We start from the raw sequence: 23246 nt of genomic DNA on the forward strand, positions 1-23246 counted from the left end.
TAAAAGCATAACTCAGGCATCCTCTATCAAGTTGACAAGATAGCAAGGCGTCACTGGTGACAGGCGTGCTGAAATCATACTGATAAACATTTCGGCAAGAGCGAAAACCAAAAACCAAAATGCATTGTGGGAAATCTAAATAAATCAGCCCACTCTGCGAGCCATATGACATATTTATGAATGGATAGCATCTGTGTGTTTAGGAAGAGCCAAGGCAACTCTTTTTCTCTGGCAGGTTATCAATACTTTTCATGATTATGTCCTTATGATGAACCATGTGGGAGTACAGTAACCACAAGAAATATGGCAGCTTGTCAGAAGAGTCTATGGTAAACTATGCAAGTTCACTTCAAAGTCAGCAAGCTGGTCAATTAATTTTGAGGAGTTAGTAGCTAGCAGCAGGACATGAATGGCATGTTTCCTACGTACTCAGATCAGCACACTCCCAAATGGTTTCACCAATCCCTGGGCATAGAATATGCCTTATCTGGGTATGTGTTCTTTAAATAGAGACTAATGTTACCCAATGTAGCTTTTATCCAATTCATTAAGATTGTCAGTATTGATAGTCATTGATAAGAGAGTCCTTCAAGCTCCTCTTTGAGGGGAAAATAAATAAAGAAAGAAAGACAAGCACAAAGGCTTAAAACAGCACACTGTCTGACCAGGCACTGCACCACACCACAATGAGTGCCTATGACAAGCTATGCCTGGAGGACGACATGGGCACACCTAACAAACAACGCACACGGGCTTGCAGCATCACAAGACTACAGGTGAAGCCATGGAATGGTTACGCTTTGTATGCACACCATTCTTACATTCAGACTGGACCCCAAACCGTGAGAGGACTTTTGAAAGCTATTGCAAACCAAAACGATCAGTTGTTCAATACTTTTGATCTGTTTGAAGACAGAAAGTGGTGTTATGAATACATGTCACTCACTGGATATTAGGTGCTATTCATACAAATTACCAGAGGCCTTTTGAATTTACAGATGTCAGGAATATTTTTTGGGGGGAAAACAGATAATGTGAATTAGAGGCAATGATCTGGATTAAAACAAGGAGCAGGTTTTGAGCAAAAAGCTTTACATGAGGGTGAGAAAGAGAACATGTGTGAGGCACTTCCTGATGGGAAATGTAGTCCATAATCAAATGCAAGTTAATTCTCTCCAATTCATCTGAACTTCAAATCCCATCAAGCAGCATTGTAGTGTTGTGAGATACTGTTAGACGACTTCAGACAGTAGCCCAACAGTAATCTATAGTAAATGCTTGACAAGCACCTCTGAATCAGGTCATTTACCTCCATGCATCAGAGTACAAATGAATAGAATTGTAATACATTGGTGTACACAGGAGCGCATATTGTAGATCTAGACTATATCGGTCCTGGCCAGTGTGCACACGTAAGTTGAACTGGGTGCTTTGGGAGAAGAAAAGGGAGTAATGGAGGGGCTGAACGGAGGTTCAAGTTAAGTGTGCACACACAACCCATCAAAGCACTCGGAGTATCCACACCGCTGTCTCAGAGGACTCCTGAGGGGGTGAAGATGTTAGCACACACACCAGGCTTGTTAAGGCTACAGGATAGGCTAGAGCAGGGAGGGAGAGGGTGCTGGAGCTAAAGCCCACTGGGGAGAAGTGTGGAGGAAGGAAGGTAGAGAATAGGTGGAGAAGAGCAGGAGGACAGAGGGGGTAAAAGAGGAGGAGGAGGAAGCGATATTAGCTTCAACGAGCCCACCTTCAGGTCGAGATACTCCAGGTCCTTCTTCAGCTGCAGGTAAGTATCATCGGCCTTTAGGTGGGGGAACGGAAAGACAGGTCACATGACAGGAAGCTGCAAAGGATGCTGGTAGAGACTGCATGAGCTGAATGAAAATTTGCATCTCTAACTGATTGGAAAATCAGACTGATGAAAATTAAGAGTAATATTTCTGTAAGTATTCAACCAAAAAAAATACATGAATGATTATGTAAGAACTGATTGGATTAAAAGCAAAAACTGATGAATACCAAATTAGGGAGAAACATGGAAAAAGGAGCAAAAGGTGTGAGGCTATAACTCCGAGTGACACTGTTAAACTCTCAGAAGTCAGCACAGAGAGTGGCCATAAATACAGGGTATTTAAAGGCACCCAGTGCAACTTTCGAGGCTTAAACATAAACATTCAATTTCTAGTCTTTTTTACATGTAGTAAGTTTCAATAACTCCATACCATTACATATCGACATTCAAGGAGCAAAGATGAGACGTCGTTGTGTGGTGAGAACTGATAGAAAATCGATAACAACAGCAATCACCGCCATTTTCTTTATTTTTTGTAACCTACAATAAATAAAGCAGGATTCCAGTCAATGGAAAAATGGCCTCTCCCCACCGGCGATTGTTGTTGTTTACGATTTTCTATCAGTTCTCACCACACAACGACGTCTCATCTTTGCTCCTTGAATGTCGATATGTAATGGTATGGAGTTATTGAAACTTACTTTGTGTAAAAAAGACTAGGAATTGAATGTTTATTTTTCATTGAATGTTTATATAAAGTTGCACTGGGTGCCTTTAAAACATTATAATACATTAACACAGCCCTGGTATGATCTCTCTGTGTGGCATCTGAAGAACCAACGCAGCTTTCAAGCCTGCTTCCCTCTTCTATGTGCAGGCTCCAGCATTATGTTTGTCACAAAACATCAGTGTGTTTACAGTAGCAAGCCATTCACTTCTGGCCAGCACTTCACCTGGGGAGAAATCTCTACTCGGTTTTTTGGTGATGAACTCCATGAAGGCGAAAGACCTCCACAAACCATGGTCTTTATCGTCAAGACTTGAGGTGAACCAGGATTCTTCAGATACTTACACCCTCCTCACACGTCATTGAGCCTTTCCATCATTAGGACTGCAGGCACGGTGAAACTCAACAAGCGACATGCTCGAAATACACAGGTTGTTTGTGTCGGGCAGGATTTGGGATAAGGGGGTGAGGGTGGGGTGGGGGTGGGGGAGGGGCAAACACTCAATTCCAAAGAATTCAAGAGGTGCAAACGTAGGGGGAAAGAAACGCGGAGGTGCAAGGCATGTTCTAGGACACGGCACAAAATGGCGGAACTACAGGCTGCATTTGCATATAGAGATCTAACACACCATCTCTACGTGACAAGCTCCATGCTAACGAGTAGCATTCAAACCATCACCACAAAAACGAAACACAAAAATAAAAACACCATAAGAAGAACTAAAAAAAAAAAAAAAAACACGTCATCAGGGGATGACGAATGGAGGCATCTAGGCCACAAAGCAAGTTGGGAGGGGAAAGGGGGTGGAGAAAAAAAAACGAACAATCACAGGCTTTGGGGAGTGGGGTGGTAGGCTAAGGCTAGGCCTGACCTGCAGGCTGTGGCCAAAGAGGCCGTTGTGCTGGTGGTGGCGGAGGTGCGCAAGTGTGTGGCTGCGCACGCCAGCCATCTTGGCCTGGTGCCTCCTGAGCTGGATGAGGAGCAGGGTGAGCTCCTCCGGCTGCTGAGCGGCAGGGAGAGAGGGGGCAGAGACAGCGCTTCAGTGCTTCAGGTCGCCTCGGGAGGCGCCGCCGGTGGCCGTGAGGGGGGTACGCCCGACCGCTCTCGGCCGCCAGGAGCTTGGCTTAAATTCACACCGATCACAGGCATACAAGCGGTGGGACCAATAATGTCCATTTTCATTTTCATCACTTGTTCACACCACACAGTCATCCACTAGAACCTCTAGAACCATGTACGCACTCACTATCCCATTCATCAGCTTACCCTCTGATAGCACAGACATGTAAGTTCACACCTCCTTGCACACACATTGCTGTCTTCCATGTAAACACAGAAACACCATCCAAGTGTATATGTTTCTGCATCTCTACAGGGATACTCGTGTCAGTCCAGTCAAGGAGAAAAAAAGAAACATTGTGTGAAGTGGCAAAGCTCTTACCGTTTTCCCATGCAAGCTTGGGGCGCTGACTGTATGGGTGATGTAGCCCATGGTTGGCACTGATCGTCTCTCTATCTGTGCAGTCTTTGTGTGGGTGTGGAAAACACACTCATGCACACACACACACACACACACACACCAACACACACATACACACACACACAGACACACACACACACACGCAAACACACACACACACACACCAACACACACATACACACACACACACACACAGACACACACTAGTAAGTAAACAACAGAAAAATCAATTCCTTTTATCTGCAGAGAAAGCAATCCTTACTGTAAACAAACAATAATTCTGTACAGTCAGCCATATTAGCTTTCATATTCTTAAGTTCATTCCCATGTCATCCAGAAGTCAGTTGGGAAGTTTACGTCCTCCTAAAACTTCTGCTTGGCACTGCACATTTTCACACCACTAGTTTTCTATTTATTTCTTGAAAAAGAAGGTGTATGCCTCATCTCAACTGCCACAGGCCCTTGCGAAAGACTTGACATTTTTGCTTAACGCACAAAATCTCAGCCGTGGCCCATCACCGCGCCTCAAACAGGACACAAACGACAAGAGATTTAATTAACTCCACATAAATTAACACCAACCTGCTTTCTTAAAATAACATTTGTTTGCTACGAGCGAGTAGGGGAAGGGGGGGGGGGGGGGGGGTTGGGGGGCTACTGTGAGCCTTTTGCGTGAGGATTCCCATGGCTCTGTTTTTTTTGCTGCATAATAGGTTTTTTATTTAAATGTGAGATCAGAAGAAAGCGACCGCTGCTGATGTTTGAGATAGGGCTGTGCAGAGGGTGCAAAGACGCCGTTGGCAAGCCTTATCAGCCACTAATAACACAGCTTTTTCAAAGAGGTATCCATTGAGGTCCACTGAGCACAACTGTAAAATATGCGCCGTCGTCAGATCCATTGCCACTTAACCACAGCTGTTGGATGCAAAGCAAACCAGAGTTCATCTCTGGACTAAATTTAGGCTCTTCACACACCATCGTTTCAGAGCTCGGTCTTGTAAGCTATGGTGTTGCACGTTACGATGTGATGTTCTTTTTTCTTTTCTGTCTTGGTTACGATGATCCTTTTCATTTTTACTGATCGCTCTCTTAATTACACTGTCTACATAATTAGTGACTTTGTTCAACCCTTGACTTACGCGGACACTGAGCAAACTTGACACTCTGTTTACTCGCACGAGTGTGATCGGGCGTTGTGCGTGCAAAGGAAGTTGGGTGTGTGTGAGCTCTTTGTGAGCTCTTTGTGAGGAGTGTGTGTGGTGGATGGCTGTGAAGTGGGCAACATGTGGAGAGTGTGGCGGGGAGACAAGTGGCGCATCAGGCACCAGCTCTATCCCACCACACACACACACACACACACACACACACACACACGCCCTAGAAGACATGACACACACAGACCTTTCCTCTCTCTCTCTCGCCCTTTCTCTGTCACTCATGTACACACTTTGCCTCTGCCTCTCACACACACCCTCTCTGTCTTGCTCACACACACACTCTCTCTCTCGTTTCCTCTCTCATATTCTCATGGCACCTGGGGGATGGACTTTGGGTGGGGACTGTGTGAATCAGTCACAGCTCCTTATGTGGATCAAAGGGGGGCAGATAGGAGGGAAACTCCGGGCTGGCTACTTCTCAGGCCTGGCTTCCCACGGGCCTTGACTCTACAAGCCTGCCTTGGACTTCCACAACACCCGAGACAAGCTTCAGTCTAGGCATGTTCTCAGCCAATATCTTTTTTCAATGTCTTCACGTGTGTGACTGTGTGTGTGTGTGAGTAACAGTGTTTAGTACCTTTGAGAGCTGTGAGTATGCGCGTCGGGGGGAGCAGACAATCGGGTGGTCGGCGAGGGGCACCTCGTTCAGCGGTCGCACAGTCACCCTGTCGCTGGGCGTGTGGGGCCTCCGCGGCGGCGACAGCGGCTTAGACAGTGGCACGGGCGGGGGCAGGTCGCAGGGCGACGGGGGTACAGAGATGGAGCGGGGCACCTCCAGCGTGACGCGGAAGGAGGTGCCGGCCGCGTCCAGGTAGTCGGGCCCGGCGTAGATGGGCGCCGTGGGGCTGCCGTGACGGTACTGCTGCCGCTGCTGCCACTCGTACAGCTGCCACACCATGCCGTCGCGGTTGGCCAGGCGCTCGTCCGTGGTCATGCGGAAGTGGCTCAGCCGGTCGTGGGCGTACTTGTAGTCGCTGGGCATGTTGCGGGGCGCCGGCGGGGAGCCCCCAGATGAGGGGTGGCGGAGGGTCTTTGGCAATGACTGGTAAGCCTCCACCACACTGACCTTGGGCTGCAGAGGCGGCGTCCGTCGGGGGAGGCTGTACTCAGTGGAGGGATGGCTGGGGGACAGAAGAAGCCTTTCATCCAGCAGCTGCTTAACCACACAATAACACTATGTATATCCACTCAGTGTTAGAACTAGGTATTATTGTTATTAGTTAAAAATAAAAGTCACTACTACAGGAATGTCTATAACTGCATATCTATAACTGCAGAAATCACTGGTATCTCATACCAAGCCTACAGTATTTCTGCAAGTCTTACTATGGCCAATAAGACTGATCTGATACACTTCCACTTGAAACCAACAGAGGGCACTACTACACAGTAGATTATTTATACCTCTGTAATGTTCTCAGGGTCTGTGCAACTCTCTCACGACAAAAAAGTGAATGACGGCTGCAACAGAATTACACACAAAGGTAATTACAAGGGTGACGTTATCTTGTAATCTCTAGGGAAACACAACTTTTCTCCACTTTTCGGGAGGATCTTGCAGTTTGTGGGGTATGTGGGACGCTAAATTGCAGGGATAAGATAAACCATCAGACACAGAGCAGTCCAGGACGGTGGTCACACTAACCTCTTGGAGTCTCCTTTCTGCACTTTGACCCAGTGCTCCACCTGGGCCAGGGCCGTCTTCCTCTGCACCTGCTTCTCGGTGTCGGCGCGCTGCACCTGGCCTCTCTTATACACTATGTTCCCGTTCTGCTCTAGGGGCAGGGCCCCGGGGCCAGAGGGGAGGCCGTTGCGATGGTTGGATGGCAGGGTGGAGGAGGGCCGCGAGGGGGCCACCGACGCCGGTGAGAGCCCTTCCACCTCCACCTCCACCCCCACCCTGGCCAGTGCCTCCACTCTATCCATGTCCTTGCTCCACCCCTCGCTCCGCTCCGGTTGGTAGAGGCTCTCGGGCTGGGAGGAGCTCTTGCCGCAGCTGTTGACGTGATTGGTCTGCGGGACTGCCTGTTGCTCCAGCTTCTCTGGCCTCTCCATCTCTCTGCGGGGGCGGGAACATTTAAAAAAGGAGGAGGAAGAAGAAAAATGATGGCCGTGGAATGAAAATGACAAATCACTCTCGGCTCGTCCACTGGGACCGGGACCAGTGGCTTATCTGTCAAAACTTTGTTTAAACGGCGGGTGAGTCACACTCCCTCCCTCCCTCCCTTCCTCTCTCATCCGTCAGCTCCTCCGCTGGCCTCCGTCACCCCATCCTCACCCGTCGCTCCGCTCCGTCACACCCCTCAGTGGAGCGCTCAAATGGAGGCAGACACCCGTGTCTTAACTAATCTCCTCTCAGTCAAAGAAAAAAAAAAACCTTGCTACCTTCCCTGTGAAACAGCAGAGGAAGGGCACAGGCTTGATCTATTGAAACAGGCAATGAGATGACGACCATACAGCTCCAGATATGAAGCTGCTGGGAACTATGCCATTAAACCTGAAGCATTCTGGAGTGCAATTTCCCCACTTGAGTGATGGCCTGGAGAGGGATGGGTAGGAAATGGACAGGCTCATTAAATGCATATTTTTTTGCCGTTACTGGAAGCACAAGGCCCACAGGGGAAGCGGTCACTCAAATGCACACTCATACATTTTCATTCTCGTCTCCAAGGGAGAAGCCATGGAGGGGAACGCTTCCAAAAAAAAAAGCACAAAAAAAAGATGAGAGAAAAAGGCAAATGAAGTTTCTCTTGTGACAGCCATTTTGTCTCTAAGACAAACAGCCCGAAGTAGCCCCTCCATCCGTGAGTGTGTGAGCTCAGCTGGTTGGACACATCATTTAACCTGCACTCAGGTTAATTAATGGGCACCAGACTTTGCCTTGTGCAATTCATCAGACTCATCATTTTTTGTTTGAGTTTTTCAGTCCAGCAACACAGCCATTTCCATAAATCACCGAGGTATTTGCCTTGAAACCTGACACGGCAGGTGTTTACACATATTAATCAACTGTCACAAAGGCACGATTAAAAAGAAGGTAAAAGATCCTGCAATAAATATGCATTTATGGTTTGTACACAAGATATGAACAAACTAATTTTCAGCAGAGTGCGTCATCATAAAAATCCAGCCTGCTCACAGTGCGGATTTTATGGGCCTTTCCGAACATTGTTACACTCCTGACGGCACTCAGCACTCCATAGGAATTAATCAAAAATCACAGGGGATGGTTTTTTCTATGAAACACCTCTCATCTGCACTCAAACCAAACAGAATTGCTAGTGTGGATACTACACATGGTGCTGACCGAGTGCTTCAGAAATTGGACTGCTTTCATTGTTGGCAACACTAAACAAACATAACACTAGACTAAAAACATATTTGAATGGAACCCACATCTACAACACTGCAAATCCCTACAAGACTTTCCTACTTAGATGACTGCAATGTATGCAATAGACCACAAGATGGCGGTAAGGCATAAGCATTAGTCCAGATAAGACGAGAGAACCAACAAGCTGTACTTGGTCAGAATAATGTACACCTCGGTGCTGCAGGCTGCATTTTACATCCATCCTCACCGTGGCTGACCAATTTGGAAGACGAGTGCACCTGACCCATCACAGAGTGTAGCATTAGCCTATTTATAACACTTATCTGCGCTTCAGCTCACATCACAAGAAACATTAGTCGCAAATGTGTGCTTCTCAGCCTCGTCCAAACGCTAATCTAGCTGCGGACTGGCTAACGCTCTCCTCTTTGAGGTGTAGTGATGTGATGCTGATAGGCCTGGAAGAGGAGATCAGAGGGGAGTTTAGTGGAGGCTCTGCCCACTGCCTGTGCCTCAGCCCCGGAGCTGCACCGGAGGGGTGGGGGGATGGGGTGGTTGGAGGGATTTGGCCCAAACTCAGCTGGCTCACAGAGCAGGCAAGGCTGCCGCAGTGATCACACTCCCAGAGAGCTGCAAAGAGAGCAACTGCAGCCAGCCACATTAACACTCACACAAGGAGCCTGGAGCACCAAGCCTTCTCACAGGACACTGTACATATATACATACAAAAGACGTGTATATTTACACACAGACACACACACACACACACACACACACACACACACACACACACACACACACACACAAACACAAACACACACACACACACACACACACACACACACACACACAGCAAACTGTGCATATGAGTATAAATTCAGACACACCCATACTCTGTCATAGAGAGACACCCACATGTCTACACACCATAGACAGTCATAGTAAGCTGCCATTTTTGCAGACTACATAGCTGTAACTCCAGTCAAAACCATACTGGGAGATATGAGTTAAACTAGTGTACTGTACGACACAAACACAATGGTATGCCTGATTTATTGTGCACCTTTCTCCTCTGAGTCACTGAGTAAACATCAGAAGACAGCAGACTAATAACACGCCGAGTCTCATGAGGTAAAATAGAACAAATTGGAATCGAATCAACACACACACACAGACACAGACACACTCAACACACACACACACACACACACACACACACACACACACACACACACACACACACACACACAAGAAGGACAACAAGACCTTTTTTCGCCTCCAGTTTAAATGCAACAGAGCTATCTGCTCTGGATGTGGAGAGTGCTGCCACTCTAGCTTGATGAACCAGTGAGGGGACTGTGTGTGAAGAGATGCGGAGGACTCCACCATTACAGAGTTCTATGAGCAGAGTGCATATGCACCCACCTGTGTTTAAACAGTGGACCCCCACTTGAACCGTCTGAATAAAATAAACACTGTACTACCTGGCATGTTCCTGGTCCCCTCCAGTACTGGACCGGGCCCCCTGAAGCGCTTGGCCCCCGCCCCCCTGCTACACACTCTACACTCTATTACACTGATTTCATCCTAGTGTGGGACTTTCTGCATTCCTGTGTCTATAGTTCTTGGCTCAGATCTCACACTCATATTGTCATGTTTACTTTACTTCTCTCATGTTCTCACTTCAGTCCATAGCTAAGCTTTAACCCTTAATAGCGCCCGTGATGTTTGTGGGTGAGCAAGTAGTGTGTGTTTACATATATGCAGTATCATATTCTATGTTTGTGTGTGTATGCAGTATGTAAACGTGTATTTGTGAGGGCTCACCTCTTGACGCCGTGGCTCTGCATGAGGGCGGCCTGGTTCATGGCCCGGATCCAGCCGTTCATGTCCTCCTGCGTGTCGGCGCTGAAGTAGTATGTGCGCATGCCGCCGTGCTCGGCCTGCGAGCCAATCACAGAGGTCTTATTGTAAATGTACGAGCGCATCCCAGTATGGGTGGCCTGTGGAGACAGAGTGAGACAAGAGTGAGCGTGTGTTTGTGTGTTATATGTGAGTGTAAATGTGTGTGTGTGTCTGTGTGTGTGTGTGTGTGTGTGTGTGTGTGTGTGTGTGTGAGAGAGAGAGAGTGAAAGGTAGAGGGACAGAGAGCGGAGGGGACAGTGTGTGAGGCCAGTGAGCAGCACAGGTGCTAGAAGTTGGCGTCTTCCCAGCCGGTCCGGCACCTTTAGAGAGGAGTTAGATGCTGGCATGCGTAAAACGAAACGGCCTGCCTAACGCGCCGCACTAATTGCACGAAAAAAGCAATTAGCACCTCCAAAAGGAAAGTCCATTTATCAGCGCTGAAAAGGATCCATGCAAATGATTCTAAATGGAAGATAGCTGGAGGAGGTGGCAAAGCCCAGTGCACGAGGTGCCTAGAGTGGTAGCCTCCACAGGGAGAGGATTCTGCATCCTCATATCATCTTCAATGTCAGACAGAAAAATCAATATCATATGTATTACAGTTGTGGCGATAATAAAAAAGGTTATCCCTTATCAGACTCAGATGTGAGCTCACCCCCAGAGATGATTTATAAACGCAGAAAGGCAAATAACTCTTTTTAATCAAACGCACACACATCCTGCAAGAAAATGATTGCAAAGGTGTTAGCCAATACAAAATCCTTCTGGGAAACAAATTACATCTTTTTTTTGAAAAACTCACAATTGCAACAGAACCAGCAAACAGCCAACCCCACCCCACACACTCGAACACAGAACACCAACGCGCTAACTCTGAGCGCCTTACCCCAGTACCTTCAGCCCCCTAAGACCAGGCGTGCTCGGCGGTGCTCCTCCACGAGGCACTCATTCCGCCCTGTCTGCTCCCCCTAAATCTGCTGCCCTGCCAAACCCGCCGCTCCGGGGGCTAATCTGCCCCCCCTCCTGGCGGGGGGCACGGCTGCCACTGACACCCGGCGGTCTAATCACAGCCCAGCTCAGCAACTTTACACAGTCCCACCCAGAGCCATTATACTCTCCTGGGCCTGTCCCACTGCCCCGACCTGGCCCGGCCCGGCCCCTCTCCCGCCCCTGGCCTCACGATTACACTGTGCTCACAGGATGGAGACCCGTTATGGGCAAGAGCCCCTCCCGACCACACCTCTGCACCCACCCACAGCCATTACGGCATACTGTTACTTACTCTTCAGCTCTACTCTATCAAACAATGGTGACCTCAAATTCTACAGTCCATTAAGTTTGATTGTGTGCGCAGGAACAATCTCAGAGTGGCAAAGCATGCATAAGTATATAGTGCCTTTAGAGGAGACCCACACATTAAATATGATCATGATCAAATGAGCAGGGTTGAGTGCGCTCAGTCTGCTGCTCATACGGGCCGATGTGGGGATGACAATGCCTGTTTGGACAAGGGAGAGTCCCAGCTAATCTAACATAGGAGCTCCAGCGTGAGCCGACGGATTCACTCCACACAATGTGCTGAGCAGACATGTGGGGGAGCATGCAACGTAACAGTGTGTCTGATTGTGCACACAAACGCACACACACATACACGCATACGCACACACGCACACATACACACATGAATACACACACGCACCCATACACACGCATACATGCATATCCACGCACACATGCGCATACACAGACACCAAACACACACACCCACCTCACTCATACTTACACGCACACACACAGACCTCACACACACACAACACACAAACACTCATCCTTTCTTCCCTCTGAAATATAATACAACAATTTATAGCCACTCATGTTTTAAAAAGCAACTAATCACACAACCCTGCAAATGCCTGGTCTCTCCCACAAATTATACTCTAGAGCAGTGAGACATCTCTAAATGCTCTTAAATGTAACTGAAACAACTTCTAGGGATATTCAATTAGACTAAATTATCTACCGCATCATAAAGCCATTTCTAAAAACCTATTACTGAAGTAAGCACAATTTAATGATGCTTGTGCAACTGCCTGTGCCTGTGGCCCCCACAGGTAATGCCTCTGAAACCACAGCAATAACAGCAATTTAATTCATGAAATCAGGAACTGCCTCTCATTTTCTATTTCTCAGTCTGGCAGAACCTTGTAGTCCGCTTTGAGGCTGAGGCACCATCACTGCTGCAATGTATAGAAACTATCGGGGGGTTTTTTCTCTCAAAATGTACAGGTTATACAGACTGTGCGCAAATCTCAAATTGTGTGACATGGGTGAAAAATGAAGTGTGGAACTAACAATAGCAACATTCCGAACACTCCCTACGTCTCAGACCTCTTTTCACCGTGACTTTCTTTGCAGGGTCTACTTTCGAGGGAGATAAGATTAGGCTTTGCTTTCATTAGAATTTCTGGATGATTTCATTTTCCTCATGAGTGGAATAGAGGAATAGAGCTAAAGTTGGCTTTCAATGGCTTTCAGGGTGTTGGCGGGCTATCTGTGATTTGGAAAGTAATAATATAATACAATACTCAGGGCCAAATTAAACATAAACACAATGGGGAAAGCGTCACAATGTCCAGTATTTCAAAGCTGTAAAAAATACAATGCCAAAATAAGCTTCAACATGAAAATACACAGTACAGTACAATACACACCGACCAAAGGTAACAGCTGGAGCTGGGAGTGAAAATGTGCAGCAACCACAAGAAAGACACATCTCTCACTTTCATATACATACAAGGACCAAGCTGGAGTTCCTGGTCCCCAGGCTAGGTTCATAGCCAGGTCAGTGGCATGATGATGACAGTAATGATCCCTGTGGAAGGCCCATGAAACTGGAGAGGTGTGTGGGAATGTGGTGCAGAGAGCAGGGTGCAGAGTCAACAGGACAGGCCACTAGCCGACGCTAGCATGCTAGCCCCAGCGATGACACCACACAGCGATGCTGACTGGCAAGGAACAGGAAAATACCAGTGCTGGACTGCAGCAGGACATTAGCATAACGGTTTTTGGCCAAAACATTAAGGGGGATGTCAATTCAGCGATTCAGCGCAATTAGTTGGCTTCGGTAAGGGCCTCAGCCTTGGACATCTCATTAGGTGGTTTGAATAAAGCAACACTGGTATTTGCCCATTCTTTAGGTAAAACACGGCATGCATATGAGGTGAACCTGACGATGCACATATTAAATATGTGCATCCCCTCCACCCCGGTCTGGTGGGTGGGGTGTGGAGGGTGTGGGGCAGGTGGAGGGTGATGGTGATGGTCCCGGGATGAGAATGAAGTGAAATCAAATACCTATTCATGCAAGAGGGCGCCTGAGTGTCTCAGGAGAGGCCTCCAGGAGGAACGGGCGCGCTCCCAAAAGTGCCCCCACCGGTGTCCCAACAGGAGGGGTGGGTGGGAAGCAATCCACCAATAGGGAACGAGAGAAACACAGTGAGTTGAGTTGAACAAAGAAGAGGAGGTGTCATTGGCGAAAAATTCAAAAGACGTTTTATAGGAGAGTAAACCAAACAGTTCTTTTGCCCCTGTTGGGGTTGCAGGTAGTTTGTGACCAACTCTGTGGGGTGTAAATAAGAGGGACAGTTACACCGTTAGTACTATTGGCAGGAAGCAGGGAAGAAACAGGACCAGAGCAGAACACCAAACCACACCAGAACACAACACTACACACAAGGTGGCACAAGGGGAAAGAGTTAGGGTGCCAAGGGCTGGTCAAGGGGCAATGTCCTGCATATCCCAGACTTGTCCATAGGGGGCGACACTAATGAATTTAAATATATTAAGAACCACTTGAACCTAAAGTAGGGAACCCTGATGAAAATAACTTTTTGTCATATTTGCTAAAACTGTCCTGACAGTAATCTACAGAAGCTATTAACCCAATCCCAAACAAATCAGCCATCACATGTTTCCACTATTCGTCTGACATGGTTTTGTTTATCTGCTAAATTTGTCTTTAAATCATTACGTAATAATTACAAACTTAAAATCTGTGAAGTTTTGTGACTACTTTTAAATTAAGCATGTGGAAAATTCTATTTATGTTCTAAGGAAATGCAATGTACAGTTTTAAAATGTAATCGAGCAGAACCACAATTAGTTGTGCAATCTTTCATGGTGTATTAGTCAATGACTTACAGTCAATGATTCATTTCACTATTGAATACTGTTCAAGTGTCCAATATTAGTCTTTATATCAGTATAAGAGAGAAAGGAGGTCACATATGGTGACCGTTCTCATCTCTTCCGCCCAATAACCAAACTCTTTGAACAGACAGAAAAGGGGAATCTGTTTCTAGTATCCACTGACAGCACTTCCCTAGTCTTAAACCTAGAACAGATGTCCAACGCACAAAAAAAGTTCACAAGACTCTCCAACGTCCAAGACAAACAACGTGCGTTTGATCCTTGGCAAAAAGGCAGTAATCCCAAAAGAAGCCAGACCCAGCAGTAGGGCTGGGCGATATGGGAAAAAGTTATATTTCGATGTTTTCCCCCAAAAATTTTCGATTTCGATTTTATATCACGATATGAACAAAATCACCCCAAAAGTTTTTGAAAAACGTACATGCAAATACCCGCATTCTGGTGCATTTTACCATGTTTTTCTCTGAGATGTAAATCATGTTATCAGCATATCAAATTCACAATTGATATAGGTTTGGTGGCCTGATAATTATGTTGGCTACATTCAAACTGACCACCTCATTAAAAGTATGACTGTTCAGGTCAGAAATGGCCAAATGTGTATTGAAACCCAAAGTCTTTAAGGATGGAAGCTGCCAGAAGTAAACGGTTCACGTAGGGGAAATAGTTTTCATACATGGCAAAGCTTGACAGCATGCCCAGCACACCAATGTTAATTTTATTTGTGGCATTGACATCATCTTTCGTGTGTGAGTCAGAGAGGTATACAAGTGAGTGACACATTAAAAAAAAAAAATCTTCTTTGGTGAGTTTGTGTTTAGTCGCTGCTGTCGTTAGAAAAACTGCCATTAGCTAGCTAACGTTAACGCCAGATTAGCTCACGGTTGTTATGGCAATAACAATACGATTATAGCCAGATAATGTCCATTGGGTGGTCCTTAATTGTCCACTACAGGTAAAACTTGGGCAACTCTGACTTACTTTCCTCTTCTTCGAAAAAAAAAAATCCGTATGTCCATTTCTGTGGTCTGCTTCTAGCGCGACGCTCCGATCAAATCAGAGAATGAATGAACATTAATGACAGTTGAATCTGCGTGCGTGATGAGGCTGCGTAGTACACCAGGAAAACGCGGAGTGGATTTATATTGCTGTGGGTATTCCCCACTGATAAAGTTGAACGGATTTAATTGTGAAGCAATGGAAAGAATAATGGACTAGTAGACCAGCAGTCACGCACGCACTATTTTGACTGCAAAAGTGGGGGGGTCGAAACGACTTGTTTTGAAAAGTGAGGGGGTCTTGTCCCCCCCCAATTACATTGTCGCGACGCCCATGGGCTACGTGCGGTGCTGTATTCGCGGGTCTGTGAAAACATTGATTTTTTTTTTTTTTTTGAAGGCGCCATCTAATCGAACGTCTCATTTAAAACCGTAGAAAAAAATTACATCGCGATTAAAATCGAAATCGAAAAATCGCCCAGCCCTACCCAGCAGCACCATCGCAAACTGTACATTCACAGCTACCTCACAGCTTCCATTAAATATCCATTGACATTAAAGAGTATACCTTGTGGGGGACCATAGGTGAAGCGAGGCCTCTGTAATACATGTTAGCTAATTACCACAGGAGTACTTAGCTGGATCACCCCTCACCCGGCTACGGCACCGGCACTGGCACGCACACCACTCCAGGGCTTGAGTAGAAAATGAGACATCAGAGAATAGGCGCTGCGCTCTCTACAGCCCATGTATAATTAATCCACCTGCAGGCGGTATTGTCATAGTAACTCCATGCTATAAAGTCGGCGTGCGCTGCAGAGGGGGCTGCTGATGAGGGGGGGGGGGGGGGGGGGGCAGCAGGGGAGGGAACGTGTCCCCACTGCACAGGGGGAGGTATGCTTGTACAAAGGGAATAAAAAAGAGCCACAAATGACCAGCCTGCGGGCATCCCCACCCACATTCCTCAAGCACTGCAGCTCGTGGCTCTCAAGAGGGGCATTGGCTGGCACCGAGGAAGGGAGAGAGGTGGTGTGTGTGTGCCTCGTCCATCAATACATCAGGAGCAAAGGGGTCCTTCCCTCGAACCCTGACTGGCAAACCCTGACTGAAGCAGGACCAGGAGGGCTGCCAGGCGCAGCAGGGTTTGTTGTTGTCTAATTCCAAAAGGTTAAGTTGAAATTGATTACCCTGCGGGGCACAGAGCGTTGTAAAATGACTTAACCTCTCGCTCCCAGTGAGTAAAATACCTGTTAAGGGAGTTTAAAAAAAAATCACGATTCACGGCTCGACCAAATGAACTCAAGAAAAGTCTGTAAATGTAAATGGTTCCGCTCCTCTGTGCCACAAGCAAAGTGCCTGAAATAATGCTGTTTCCATGCCAGGCCTGAGAATTTGGAGAAGAGTGTGGAAAAGGCATGCAATGGGTTGGATGGTGGGGGGATCCAGCATGGGAGACTGGCTAGCACAGGCTGGTGCTGGTGATGACAATGTGTCGCTGACAGACATGGAATGGAGCAGGATCAGTCCTACTGGGTCACAGACTGCTAGAAGGCAGAGAACCGTCTTTCTCTAACCCTTGCAGTTAAACATGTCTGGCTATCAGTGGTGTCCAGATGAACATAAATACTACACTGGGACATATTTACAACACAGGAACTGCTGTGAAACAAATAAATACTCATGTTTGGCATGGATCATATGCTCAAAACGTGAGGTGTGGAACTTCCTGGCTTTTGTAGCATGGACAACAAGGAGAAATACTGCAATGCTCAGGAATTTAAACAATTGATCCCAACACTTGAGTGAAGTCCAGGCTCCGCTGCCATGTTGAGGTGCTCCAAGCAGAAGAGAGTGAGTTTCTGTGTGCTTGTGAGACCACTGCCACAACCCACCCATACATGTGTTTAGTGTTGAGGGTTTTCCATGTGGCACACAGAGACACATTTCAGCAGTTAAAAGACAGACACACAGACACAGACAGAGACACACAACCATACACACACACCACGGGATAGGGCAACTAGACCACCCGCGTAAAGGCTGGTTTAAACACTGATAACGATATGCCATGCATCTGGAGCACAGAAGCAGAAGGCAGACGGTGGGCCGGACGAACAGAAGGGAGGTCAATCTGGGCCACCAGCGAGGCACAGGCACACTCAGGATATGAGAACACAATCTGTCCGTTACTGCACAGCCGTCAGATATCACAGCAGATTAGCAGCACAATTATCAGAGCTCATCCACACAGGAGCACTCACACATTGATCAGACAAGCCAGAGAGTTGGTCAAACTGAGGCTTCAGGCTATCGACACTTAATTAAAGGCATATTACAAAGGAGCACCTTAAGGAGTCTTTTAAAGGAGAATCCTGACAAAGGTAATAAATATGACCAATTATGTGAGGCGCTAATTAAAGATGTTTATTATGGTGCGTGTATAGTGTTTATCACACACTCTAAAGATGTTTAGAGTGTGTGATGTTGCACTGCTGCTGTGGTCAGACACACACATACTGTCTCATTGTTCAGCTTCCTGCCTTATATTCTAATCGGAAGCGAGGAGTGAAGGCATAAACCCTGCCGCTGTCCAAACGCACTAAACAGAGATAAGACTGGGAATGTTCTGTTTACATTCGTTAGGGATGTTTCACTTCAAATAACTCCGATGTTGCAAAACACCAAACATAAACTGTGCTTTGAGAAAGTATCCGAATCTCCTGCCATGTGCTTTGACAACTGCATCCACAGCTGCTGTTTAATTGTCAAGCAGGGAGGCAGCTCTGTCTTGGCTGCAGGAACAGAAGCTTCCTCGGCTGCGACATCCTAGTGACAGCAGCCCTTCAGCGGGCATCAGAGGCCACACCGCTGTGCCCTCTGCCAACCTCCCTCACACAGTCACAGATAATGAGGGCCATAGCCTTCCAGCCACAAAGTGCACCACTGGTCTGGCCAATTAACACCAGACAACAGCTAGAGATAGCAAGCATGCAGTGAATTTTCATATGCTCTGGGTCATGTCTTGTACAAAAAGGGAGGATCGAGTGTTTAATGGCACAATGTTTATGCTGCTTGTGTTTTGACACATGGGGTTCTCAATGAAGCCTACTGCCTTATCAAACACAGAGGGCTCTGGGCATTTTACCTTAAAGGCGTACTTGCGGCTGATGTGGTCGTCAGGCTCCACCGGCGAGATGACGTAGCTGGGGAGGGGGATGCTGCCCAGGACCGTCTCCTCCCGGCTGTCTGTTGGAGGAGGACACAAGTAAGACGTTTATGTCCCCTAGCCGCAGAGCGTCAGTCAGCCCCCAGCATGGCTTCCACACCCCTGACCCCTCCGAGCTCAGGCGCCATCACACGCTTCAGAAAGCGCAGCAGACAATCTCCACGTATAGAGGAGGCTTGACGCATGACTCTAAGCAGCTGCAGCAGTATGATCAGCAATAGCAGCGAGGCAGAATTTATGGGCCGCATTGGGTCAGAAATAATTCAAGGGGTTTTGAAGGTGAGCCTCCCTATAGGGGAGCCGGCGCGCCCTGACTGCATGCAGGCGTGAGAGTAGGAGCAGTCAGAGGAGGGGCTGTCAGAGCGCGGGGGCTCACACCCCCAGTAAATGAGCTCCGCTGATGGATGATTTCAGCAAGGTTACCACTTTTACAGCTCCCGGGAGGTTAAGCATCAGCATCGAATCTCATTAGAATGTTTTTTTTTTCCCACAGAAAACAAAAATAAGGAGCAGGTTAAGTATCTGAAAAAAAGCACACGAGTGTACTTAATACCAAAGTTTTCTTTGAAGTAACACTTTAAATCAAACGTCAGGTTTAATAGTTTGGGGAGTGGCTGTGCGGTTGCCGAGTGCCTCCTACGCTAATTTAAAGTTGTGCTTTGGGATCGACTTAATTGCATCAAAAAGGGCCTGCTGAACTGATTCCATATCTCTCGACAATGCTCCCACTTGGGTCGACTCGCTCGGCCGCTGCAAATTGATTGTCAGTGCGGCGGTGGGCTGCTGCGGTGACTCACCTTTGTAATAGAAGAGGCAGTAATCAGACAACACGAACCACTTGCGCTTCCACAGTCTCATTCCAGAGCCGTCCTGAAGGTGAGAGCACAAAAAGGTTGCACTGCATTTCAATTAGCCACATTAGCAGGGGAGCAGCGGGTTTACAGCGGAGGAGAGGAGGAGAGGAGCCAGGCGCATAAAAAGCGTGGGGCTCCATGCATATCATTACAGCTGCTGTAATTGAATTGAATTCAGCCAGCGGCTCTGCCCTGCTCCAAAGAGGCGTGCGCACGCACATGTGTGCGTGTGTGTGTTCCTTTGCCTGCCGGCGAAGCTAGGGTTTCTCACTCCCCCAAACAAGCTCCCTTCATTAGGGTTTCATTAGTGTTTAGCCATGATTTCTACATCCACTACCCAAACATTCATTAGGTGTTCCTGGGCCATGTCATGAGACTCAATCAAACACACACTTAAGCTTGCAATCGCAAGACACACACACACACACACACACACACACACACACACACACACACACATTTTTAGTGGACTGATTACACTGTGTGGCATCTTAATGTAGTTCTTGTTTGGCTTGACTTACAATCAGTCTTATCTGTAGAAAGCAACTGAAGCTTGCTATAATAGAAAGTGTGAGTGTTTAGCTTGCATATTTGTGTAGCCCGCACACACACACAAACACAAACAACAAGCACGGTCACACATTGATGGTTTATCATGTTGACAGAATCTCCAGGTCTTGCTGTGTACACGGGAGACTCGTTATTGTACTACAGTGGATGTTCACAATGTTCATTAAGACCGTGATGACATAGCTACCTATGTGTATACATGAGCACACACACGCAAATGCACACGCACACACATACATTCAGAGTGTAGACATATAGAAACGTGTGCTATCTCTCATAAACCATATCCATTTAGACAACAAAAACACACATACGCACACAAAATCCATTATACATTCCAAGCTCCCCTCACCTGTTTGTAAAGCCATCCCCTCACCACCACCGGCATGTTGGGGTTCCTCTTGATGGCCTGCTCCCTCTTCCCGAAGCTGTGCACCTTCCCACCGTTCCTGGGGACCTGAGGCAAACAGGACAGGAGATAAAGCAGCCCATTCACCTGCTCATAAACAGCCCCACACCATCTGCTCTACGCAAGAGCACAAAGACGGCGCCAGGGAGAACAATGCATAATAAATAAATATAGAAATCTCATCACACACACTCCATCACTCATCAATCCTCTCACCTACACCCACAACATGTGGATGTTTCCGCAATAACGCACCTCTGGAATTTCAATGAGTTCATGAGGACTGGCAAGGTACTTCGGGGGAGGTTTTATGTTTTTCACAGATATCAGGTTAGAAGTGTTATATGTTCTTACGATGCTGACATCTTCTGGCCCCCACTCCCCAACAGCACTTTGATTCCTCATAAAATGCTACCACCACAAGTCAGGTACCTTAGAGACTATTAGAGATATAAGCAACGTAATCACACACTCCAGGTAGGTTTCACAAGGCTTAAAGCGACACTTTCTACCGGGCCCACTCGGTCACTCTCCCACCCCCATCCTCGAAAAGTGTTCAGCTGAACGCTCAGCTGAGCAAAATTGAGTATCAGCTCGGAGACATTTACATCTGCTGCTGCCTGCTTGCCTCTGAAGCGGGCCCATTAAACTGTGTGTATATGTGACTGAGTGAGTGTGTGTGTGTGTGTCTGTGTGCGGTGTGTGTCACTCTCCTGCTGACCACGCCATACTTTAAAAGCTCTATGGAGACAGAAAACACCGAGAGTGAAAGCAAGGCGAGAACATTTCAAATGTTGCCCTACACTCAAGGCCAACAAAGATGAGCTAAAGATGAGATAAACATGAGCTAGCAATGACATTAACATTAGCTAACTGCATGCTCTGTGGTCGTCTACAGCAAAGAAGAAATCAGAAATAATATTTTATTCTCTGACACCTGCGAAAGAAACATTTCTATACGTCAATGTATGGTAACCAGCTCCTATAAATGGCTCACAGACCCTTTCACTGCAAATGGAATATATGTTGTATGTTTATAAATAGATATACACATCGGGTTAACATATACAGTAGGTATCCATTTCAGAGCGCTGATAATCTTTCATACGAACCAGCATAAGGCAGATAGAGTGTCGTAACATGATTCAACACGGCCTGAAACAGGTTCAAGGCAAATGAGGGCTCTTTACAGTGATTCAAAAGATCATGTGAGTGACAAACCACACAATCTCTAGAGACATAATTACTGACTCATGAAACTTGATGAGACCTTGTGGAATGTGACAAACAGTGAGCACAGAACGATGCTTTTATGTTCAGTGAAGTGTGTACGGACCACGGCATGGAGGTGGGTGTTGATAGGGTGGATCTATCTGACGCTCAAGGATTGATTGATCCGGCTGTCAAATCTCATACTACACTGACACTGATCCGCCAGTCCCCGGCAGTCCCCAGACATCCTCCTACGCTGACAACCCATCCTCCGCCTCCTGCCAAAGCTGTATATTCACACAGCCAGGTGTCAACACCGGCAACGTGCGTGGGTGATGGCATTCCAGCTGTGGCCAATGCCAGTGGGCAGCGACATGAGGGTACAGGGCGCCAGCCTGGGCTGGCATGGATCAAGTGCCAGCGGCTTCCCAGGCCCACTGAATCACCCTCCAGATGGGGTTGGTGTCAGATATACACCCCCCACAACGCCGGAGCAGGGGAATCACCCTGGGCCACAGATAAGAATTTAGCGTGTAGAAAAACCCTGACCTGAAGCAGAACAACTAAAACTAAAAGAACTACTTTCGTCAATCTGATTGCGTGATTGAGTGATCAGTCGATTACTGACATAGGAATTTCAAGACAATTTGTCATCATTATTAATCATTCTGTGCATATGCCTACATCACCCCTCCCCCTCACACAAACAGGCACACTCAGTACAAACTCTATAAAAAGCCTGACAACTGTTTCTGAAATTAATGAGGCGAAATACCCCGTACAATTATTTGTCAAATCCATCTCGCTGAGTAGAATAGCTATCATTAAGTGGCTTGAGGGTGTTTTTGTTGGACATCTTTTGTGCTGAACACATATCTCCCCTCAGTGCGTGCTTGTGTGTGTGTGTGTGTGTGTTTGTGTGTGTGCTTGTATCAGTGAGACTGTAATCACTCTGCAGTACACTTCCTCCAGTCTCTGCAGAACGGCACAAACTGCATAAACAGTTTTACAGTCAACCAATGCAACGCCGCTGTGCTGCGTGTGGCCACAACCTGCAAAACTGCAGCAGAAATTCAATCAGTACTGGAGGTGCTAAGAAGAAGAAAAAAAATCACTAACCTATTAAGGCCTAAGGCCATTAATCAAAATAAGAGGTACAATGCAAGAGAAGAATAAACAAATTCTCTGCATTCCATTGGACAAAAACCCTACATAGAATTGATTGATTGTCTAATCAAAGATGCCTGCTGTATAAATCCAGATAAGGCACTGCAGGAGAATTGCAGTACAATTATACCACCTGGGAGGTTTTTGA

At 47.0% G+C, this 23246-nt stretch overlaps 1 protein-coding gene across 11 annotated transcripts in view; it reads right to left on the reverse strand.

Moving 5' to 3' along the window:
• Nucleotides 1-23246, reverse strand: part of plekha7b (pleckstrin homology domain containing, family A member 7b) — a 90433-nt gene that overhangs the window by 16271 nt on the left and 50916 nt on the right. For 7 of the 11 annotated variants that reach the window (XM_080844008.1, XM_080844007.1, XM_080844011.1 and 4 more), the window contains 9 exons: nucleotides 20663-20767; nucleotides 19684-19756; nucleotides 18806-18906; nucleotides 10376-10551; nucleotides 6863-7276; nucleotides 5795-6338; nucleotides 3962-4045; nucleotides 3392-3520; nucleotides 1748-1801 (listed from right to left, as the gene is read on the reverse strand). In XM_080844008.1, coding sequence (XP_080700134.1) covers nucleotides 1748-1801; nucleotides 3392-3520; nucleotides 3962-4045; nucleotides 5795-6338; nucleotides 6863-7276; nucleotides 10376-10551; nucleotides 18806-18906; nucleotides 19684-19756; nucleotides 20663-20767 — 1680 coding nt within the window. Of the gene's footprint in view, nucleotides 1-1747; nucleotides 1802-3391; nucleotides 3521-3961; nucleotides 4046-5794; nucleotides 6339-6862; nucleotides 7277-10375; nucleotides 10552-13807; nucleotides 14425-18805; nucleotides 18907-19683; nucleotides 19757-20662; nucleotides 20768-23246 lie in introns of those variants that run through there. The other 4 variants (XM_080844012.1, XM_080844010.1, XM_080844009.1 and 1 more) reach the window with 2 other exon arrangements.

The sequence above is a fragment of the Sprattus sprattus genome (assembly GCF_963457725.1).
Source record: "Sprattus sprattus genome assembly, chromosome: 8".
In the NCBI taxonomy this organism is placed as follows: Eukaryota; Metazoa; Chordata; class Actinopteri; order Clupeiformes; family Clupeidae; genus Sprattus; species Sprattus sprattus.